Raw genomic sequence first — 8,532 nt, 5'->3', positions numbered from 1 at the left:
CCCCTCCTCCCCTTCCCCATACCTCATCGACATTCATTCCTCCCCTCCTCCCCTCCTCCCCTTCCCCATACCTCATCGACATTCATTCCTCCCCTCCTCCCATTCCCCATACCTCATCAACATTCTTTCCTCCCCTCCTCCCCATCTCCCCTTCCCCATACCTCATCAACATTCATTCCTCCCCTCCTCCCCATCTCCCCTTCCCCATACCTCATCAACATTCATTCCTCCCCTCCTCCCCATCTCCCCTTCCCCATACCTCATCAACATTCATTCCTCCCATTCTCCCCTTCCCCATACCTCATCAACATTGATTCCTCCCATCCAATAACCTTTTCCCAATCCCTATTGAATCACACGCAACATACAACACTAACCTCTGTCCTCCATTCTCCTCCCCTTCTCCCCTCCTCCCCTTCTCCCCTTCTCCCCATTCCCCCAGACACCTTTGCCAGTAAGGTGGCAGCCATCCAGGACCAGTATGCTGATGCATCCATCGGCAACGTGACGGGCAGCAACGCGGTCAATGTGTTCCTGGGCATCGGCGTGGCCTGGTCCATCGCTGCCATCTACCACAACTCCAAGGGCAACGACTTCAAGGTAGACCCGGGGAGCCTGGCCTTCTCCGTCACTCTCTTCACCATCTTCGCCTTCATCTGCGTGGGGGTGCTGATGTACCGGAGGAGACCTTCGATCGGCGGCGAGCTGGGAGGTCCGCGGACTCCCAAGATACTGACCACCATGCTGTTTGTCAGCCTGTGGCTGCTGTACATTCTGTTCTCCTCGCTGGAGGTCTACTGCCACTTCAAGGCCTTCTAAACAGCATCAGACTTAAGAAGGCCCAAGAAGAGCTAACCAGAGACAAGAAGGAGGCAACAGCAGTGGTGAAAAACATTTTCCTCTTGTCATTAATAAACCCCCCTTTCCCCCTATCCCCCTTTTAAGAAGTGAAAGATATGCCCCCCCTCCTCTGTCCCCATGGTCTAGTGCTTAATGGATGAAACTGGTTGTTTAGGCGAGGAGAGGCCTGTCAAGGCTAGGACAGACACCCCTCTGAAGTCTGTAAATTGGCAGTTGAGTGTGTGTGTGTGTGTGTGTGTGTGTGTGTGTGTGTGTGTGTGTGTGTGTGTGTGTGTGTGTGTGTGTGTGTGTGTGTGTGTGTGTGTGTGTGTGTGTGTGTGTGTGTGTGTGTGTGTGTGTGTGTGCGTGCTTGTGGGTGCATGTGTGTGTTTGTGGGAGCGTGTGTGTGTGTGTGTGTGTGTTTGTGGGTGCATGTGTGTTTGTGGGTGTGTGTGTGGGTGCGTGTGTGTGTGTTTGTGGGTGCGTGTGTGTGTGTTTGTGGGTGCGTGTTTGTGGGTGCGTGTGTGTTTGTGGGTGCGTGTGGGTGCGTGTGTGTTTGTGGGTGTGTGTGGGTGGGTGCGTGTGGGTGCGTGTGTATGTGTTTGTGGATGCGTGTGTGTGTGTTTGTGGGTGCGTGTGTGTTGGTGGGTGCGTGTGTGTGTTTGTGGGTGCGTGTGTGTTTGTGGATGTGGGTGTGTGTTTGTGGGTGCGTGTGTGTTTGTGGGTGTGTGTGTGTTTGTGGGTGCGTGTGTGTGGGTGCGTGTGTGTTTGTGGGCGCGCATGTGTGGGTGGGTGTGTGGGTGCGTGTGTGTGTGTGTGTTTGTGTGTGTGTTTGTGGGGGTGTGTGGGTGCGTGTGTGTTTGTGGGTGCGTGTGTGTGTGTTTGTGGGTGTGTGTGGGTGCGTGTGTGTGTGTGTGTTTGTGGGTGCGTGTGTGTTTGTGGGTGTGTGTGGGTGCGTGTGTGTTTGTGAGTGTGTGTGTGTGGGTGCGTGTGTGTGTGTGGTTGTGTGGGTGTGAGTGCGTGTGGGTGTGTGGGTGCGTGTGTGTGTGTGTGTGGGTGTGTGTGTGTGTGGGTGCGTGTGTGTGTGTGGGTGTGTGTGTGTGGGTGCGTGTGGGTGTGTGTGTGGGTGCGTGTGTGTGTGTGGGTGTGTGTGTGTGGGTGCGTGTGGGTGTGTGTGTGGGTGCGTGTGTGTGTGTGGGTGTGTGCATCCTGAAGGGGGAGCTGTTTAGTATATCTCTTACTACTCAGCAACCTTCCAGAGACAGCATCGTCCACGTCTGATGCTCGTTTCAAACTAAACACTAGACATCTGAGTGAAATCCTTTAATACCCCTGACCATCATTATTGATATGTATATGCATGAACGTCCCCAAAAAATGATTCAGCTGTTAACAAACGTAGTGGTTGGGAGTAACAGCTACTTTTAAAGAAGGTCTCTCCTCTGTATGTGAGTCTTAATAAATCTCAGTTAGGGCCTGGCTGCAAGAGCTGCCCACCACCTTCTAATCCTCGGTTTGATCCCCAGTAGAATATCTGATTAGGGTTCCTCTGTTATTTATCTTGCCACAGATGTAGTTATGTAAAAGGTGAAAAATCATGGAGTTTAGTATAATTTAACCTTTAAGGCCGTATTGTTTTTGAATGGCCAGCGTTACCATTTTAACTTTCAGATAACTCGTTGTCAACTTAAATGATACTTTTTATAACTAGCCCAAGATGGCTTTTCCAGTTTAGTCAATGGGATTGTCATCACTACCATACTTGATTCAAATTGCAATAGAATGCAGAGAAGCCATACTGTATAAGCTCTATTCATTGGCCACACGCCTTTCAGCAGCTTCCCCAATTGGCTCTTCTTATCCATATGTGTGTCTAAGTTCCTCCCTGACTGGTCTTTCTATCAGTCCCAATCCTCTGTGGGCTCTACAGCCAATTCTTAACCACTAACCCTAACCAGAAACTTTAACCCTATCCTAAACAGAAACCCGCCCCTATCCTAAACCCGCCCCTATCCTAAACCCACCCCTATCCTAACCCCACCCCTATCCTAAACCTGCCCTCAACACTAAACCCACCCCTATCCTAAACCCACCCCTAGCCTAAACCCAACCCTATCCTAAACCCACCCCTAGCCTAAACCCAACCCTACCCTAAACCCACCCCTAGCCTAAACCCAACCCTACCCTAAACCCACCCCTATCCTTAACCCACCCCTATCCTAAACCCAACCCTACCCTAAACCCACCCCTATCCTAAACCCACCCCTAGCCTAAACCCAACCCTACCCTAAACCCACCCCTAGCCTAAACCCAACCCTACCCTAAACCCACCCCTATCCTTAACCCACCCCTATCCTAAACCCACCCCTATCCTTAACCCACCCCTATCCTAAACCCACCCCTCTCCTAAACCTGCCCTCAACACTTAACCCTCCCCTATCCTAAACCTGCCCTCAACACTTAACCCACCCCTATCCTAAACCTGCCCTCAACACTTAACCCACCCCTATCCTAAACCTGCCCTCAACACTTAACCCTCCCCTATCCTAAACCTGCCCTCAACACTTACCCCCCCCCCTATCCTAAACCTGCCCTCAACACTTAACCCACCCCTATCCTAAACCTGCCCTCAACACTTAACCCACACGCTCTTCTCTCTCCACTGAGCTGCACATCTTCATTTATATTCCATCAAACAATATCTTGAACATAAAAACATCAATTGTAATGGTGGACAGAAGTGTAGATTGAACTGTTTCTATAATGCAGTAGCCCTATAGAGAAATTTTACAGAAGTTCAAAGTGAAGCTGGTGAGAAATACATTGGCTGGGTATTTTCTCTTTTCAGAGGTAAAAAGCTTTTGTCTTAATGATGCAATCATTTAAATCCACCTTACTGGCAGTCTCGAGATATAAGGGTTTACATTCAAAATGACACGTCCAGTTTAGACAAACAGATCAATTCATATGTGGAAGATGAATGAAGTCCACAATATTTACACCTTCAATCAATTTTTTTAATGTTAAAGGTATGATGAATACCCTGAGTTTCCTACTGAGTTTGTTTTATACTTGATGTGTAGTGTGATAATGAAGTAGAAGTAATCATAGAGTTGTAGTTTGGTTTAGAAAATTATAAACATAGCAAGATTTTGTAATTTTTTGTCATTTCTCACCACAGAATTTGCAGCCCCGAGAAGGTTCTAGATTAAAGTACTTACAGTGCGTTTAGAAAGTATTCAGACCCCTTGACTTTTTCCACATTTTGATACGTTACAGGCTTATTCTAAAATGGATTAAATCGTTTTTTTCCTCATCAATTTACACACAATACCTCATATTGACAAAGAAAACAATGTTGTTTTTAATTACATTTTTGCAAATGCAATTTAAAAAATATATGAAATATCACATTTACATAAGTATGCAGACCCAGTCTGAGGTCCTGAACACTCATCAAGGATATCTCTGTAATTTGTTCCATTCATCTTTCCCTCATTCCTTACTAGTCTCCCAGTCCCACAATACTTCACTGTAGGGATGGTGCCAGGTTTTCCCCAGACGTTTCGCTTGGCATTCAGGCCAAAGAGTTAAATCTTGGCTTCATCAGACCAGATAATCTTGTTTCTCATGGTTTGAGAGTCCTTTTGGTGCCTTTTGGCAAACTCCAAGTGGGCTGTCGTGCCTTTTATTGAGGAGTGGCTTCCGTCTTGCCAATCTACCATAAAGTTCTGATTGGTGGAGTGCTGCAGAGATGGTTGTCCTTCTGGAAGGTTCTCCCATCTCCACAGAGGATCTCTGGAGTTCTGTCAGAGTGACCATTGGGTTTTTGGTCACCTCCCTGACCCAGGCCCCTTTCCCCTGACTGCTCAGTTTTGCCAGGCGAACAGCTCTAGGAAGAGCCTTGGTGGATTCAAACTTCTTCTATTTAAGAATGGGGAGAATGGAGGCCTGCAGACATGTTTTGGTACCCTTCCCCAGATCTGTGGCTCGACACAATCCTGTCTCGGAGGTCTATGGACAATTCCTTCGAACTCTTGGCTTGGTTTTTGCTCTGCCATACCCTGTCAACTCTGGGAGAATATAGACCTTTCCAAATCATGTCCAATCAATTGAATTTACTACAGGTGGACTCCAATCAAGTTGTAGAAACATCAAGCATGATCAATGGAGACAGGATGCACCTGAGTTCAATTTCAAGTCTCATAGCAAAGGGTCTGAATAAGGTATTTCCATTTTTTATTTTCAATAAAGTTGCAAAAAATTCCAAAAACCTGTTTTTGCTTTGTCATTATAGGGTATTGTGTGTAGATTGATGAGGATTTTTTTATTATTATTTTAGAGTAAGGTTGTAACATAACAAAATGTGGAAAAGATCAAGGAGTCTGAATACTTTCCGGAGGCACTGAATATGGAAGTCAAGTGCAGTTTACTCCTCTTTTGCCAAAGTGAACTATTTCTAATGGAAACTCCAGTAACAGCTTAGCCAGAATAGTAGTGGGTTTTCTAACACACTGACATCTCTTAACAACACCAAAAAGATCCCTCTGCGGTACTAAAAGTCTTGCTGTTGTTTAACCAAAACAGAACATTTCTAATGACAAATTTGTATAAAAGCATTCACATTTCATGGGGATGGGTTAATGCCTGCGTGTCCACTTGCTTACCTGGTCTAAAGTGAACTTGTTCACGAATGACCAACTGTGGTAAGAGTTTTTAAGGTTCATTCTACTATGGTGGGGTGTGGGGGTTTCTATTACAGTAGCTGTTGGTTAATTATGAAGGTGGTGGCGTCGAGCTCTAGAGTAGCTCTATATGTTTTTTGTATGGAGTTGGGTGGGTTGTTTCGATGTGAAGGAAAAACATTGCACTGGTTCCCGAGTTTGTAATGAACAGGATGACAGTGGTTATATGCTGATGGTGACCCTGCTGTTGCGGGATTATATTAAATTTCGCTGACCTGAAAACATTACTATGACAATTAAATATTTAAAAAGACCTCAAACCCTAATATCAAGTTATCCAACTACAAATGAAAAGAGGAGGAAGAAGAAGAAGAAATAACATGTGAAGTACAGCCATACCATACATTGTGTACTGGTGCAGTGAAGCACAAGGACTTCTCCTGCCCAGCATGTGTCGCTTTGGTGTGTGTCTACACCGTGACTGTGCAGCGCAGCATCTCTCTGTATCCTCTTACCCCCCCCCATGTCCATATTTTGGAATGTTAATGTGCTACTTGTTCACAATGTGCATGAATGATAACATGTCTGTATATAATAAGCAGTATCCCATTCGTTGATGTTGATGGAGGTTTGAATGTTGTACAGATTTGGACTTGTTGTGTCCCCACCCTCACCTGAGCTTGGTTCCCAACTTTACCAATTGCCTGGGCTGTTCCTGACCGGCTGCCCCATCTGTCTCCAGTATGTGTGGCTTCAACTCCGTGTGGAAGGGGATTGGGGCAGTTGGTTAAACGGGTCTCCCATCCACTATATCCCAGTGGGGACTTGGACGTGATAGGGCTTCGGGTCTCTCACCCGAGCTCGGTTCCCTGCATCTCCATGTCACATGGGTTGTGAGCTGACCGGCTCCCACCCCCCCCCCCCACACACACTCATGTACTAGAATGTTTTATTTGAAGTTAAATATTGCACATTTGGTTAAAAAAGGCAATATCTGCTGTTGTTGAAGGAGGGTGAGAACTTAAAGAGGTATGTATCTTAAGGAAGTTGCATGGGAATTTGTACAAAAGACACTGCTTGCTAATAATGATATGGCTGGTTGTGTTATTTGACAGTGTAAGAGAAGTATGTACACCAAAAGCTATTTTGTCATGAAGAGATCATATGTATATACTGTATAGTGTTAACAGAGAGAGGTCTGATACCTCCACATATCTTAGAGAATTCTACATATTTATTTTAAAACCCTGACTAAACTCAAGAATGACAAATATTGCCTTTTTGGAGAAGTAGTTTGCTTAAGTGCTTGTTTTGCTCTCTCTCTCTGTTCCTGCTGTGCTGAGCAGTGTTTCGTCTTTGATACCTGAGAAGTGTAATTTCTTCTGGATGGTTTCATTCTTTGTCTCAAGATGTCTGTCTGTCTGTCTGTCTGTCTGTCTGTCTGTCTGTCTGTCTGTCTGTCTGTCTGTCTGTCTGTGTCTTGTCTGTCTTGTCTACCTGGTATGTGCCTGCCTCTCTGTCTCGCTGGCAGGCTGGTACTGTACATGCCTATCTGTCTCTGTCCCTGTTGAGTGTCTGTCTGTACTTGATGTGTGTCATCTGATTAGCACCACCCACCCGTCGCCCAGATGGACCTGTAGTTTTCAGGGTTCTAATATCTCTCTCTCTAATTCTCCCTCCTTGCATTCCCTGCCTCTCCCTCTTTAACTTTCTCTCAAGCTCACCCTGTCGATCTGTCATGTTCTTGCTGTCTCTCTTACATGGTTAAGTTTGCTGTTTGTTTTGTCTTATTGATTATAATTGATAGAATATCATGATTTTGTCTTATTTTTGTTCATGTCTGTGTTTTTTTTCTTTGTTTTGCACACCAACTAATAGGAAGAAGTACACTAACTGTGATTACTCTACATGGTACACTTCTGACACAGAAAATAAAGTTTGGGATACCCTGTTTCAAAGACCACTGACTGGACTTGTTTTGTGGGTCTGCATGTGGAGCGGAGTGTTTTTTAAAAGGTTGAGAGGGTTTACTACTGGGAAGTCTGGGAAAGAGCCACTCAACGACAGAGAGCCACTCAACTGTTAAGCAACCGGAGTGTGAAATTGGGCGTAATACTCTGCCTTGAACTGTGCATGAATGATAACATGTCTGTATATAATAAGCAGTATCCTATTTGTTGATGTTCACAGAGGTTTGAATGTTGTATATATTTGGACTTGTTGCCCTCGCCCGAGCTTGGTTCCCTAATTTACCATTTTTTTTGTGCACTTCATTCGGTTGAAATGCATCAGAAAAAGGAGTCGCATTAATGCTGCCTAATTGTAGCTAATGGAATTACAACATGTACTCATCCATGACATTCTTCACTCTTGCATTAAAACACAAAAGCACCTGGAATGAAGTGGTGTCACGTTGCAGGTTGTGCAATGTTCAAAAGTGTGTGTGTGTGTGTGTGTGTGTGTGTGCGTGTGTGTGTGTGTGCGTGTGTGTGTGTGTGTGTGTGTGCGTGCGTGCGTGTGTGTGTTGTGTGTGTGTATTTGGTATTTTATTAGGATCCCCATTAGCTGTTGCAAAAGCAGCAGTTACTCTTCCTGGGGTCCACATAAAACATAATACAGAATGACATAATACAGAACATCAATAGACAAGAACAGCTCAAGGACAGAACTACATACATTTTTTTAGAGTCACACCTAGCCTACATATCAATGCATACAAACAAACTATCTAGGTCAAATAGGGGAGAGGTGTTGTGCCACGAGGTGTTGCTTTATCTGGGTTTTTTTAAACCAGGTTTGCTGTGAAAAGACCCCGGGTGGCATGGCTGGTGGGATAAGTGTGTGTGTGTCTGAGCTGTGTAAGTTGACTATGCAAACAATTTGGGATTTTCAACACATTAATGTTTCTTTTAAAAAGAAGAAGTGATGCAGTCAGTCTCTCCTCAACTCTTAGCCAAGAGAGACTGGCAGCATAGTATTTATATTCGCCCTCTGATTACAATTAAGA

At 45.2% G+C, this 8,532-nt stretch overlaps 1 protein-coding gene across 1 annotated transcript in view; it reads left to right on the top strand.

Moving 5' to 3' along the window:
• Positions 1 to 7,483, top strand: part of LOC135511141 (sodium/calcium exchanger 1-like) — a 279,482-nt gene extending 271,999 nt beyond the window's left edge. The window contains exon 7 of the mRNA XM_064932715.1: positions 443 to 7,483. Coding sequence (XP_064788787.1) covers positions 443 to 819 — 377 coding nt within the window. The 3' untranslated portion in view covers positions 820 to 7,483. The remainder of the gene's footprint in view (positions 1 to 442) is intronic.
• Positions 7,484 to 8,532: the final 1,049 nt, after the last annotated feature.

Source organism: Oncorhynchus masou, chromosome 23, assembly GCF_036934945.1.
Source record: "Oncorhynchus masou masou isolate Uvic2021 chromosome 23, UVic_Omas_1.1, whole genome shotgun sequence".
Classification (NCBI taxonomy): domain Eukaryota; kingdom Metazoa; phylum Chordata; class Actinopteri; order Salmoniformes; family Salmonidae; genus Oncorhynchus; species Oncorhynchus masou.
The sequence above is the reverse complement of the archived record's forward strand: the minus strand, read 5'-3'. Positions and strand labels throughout refer to the sequence as shown.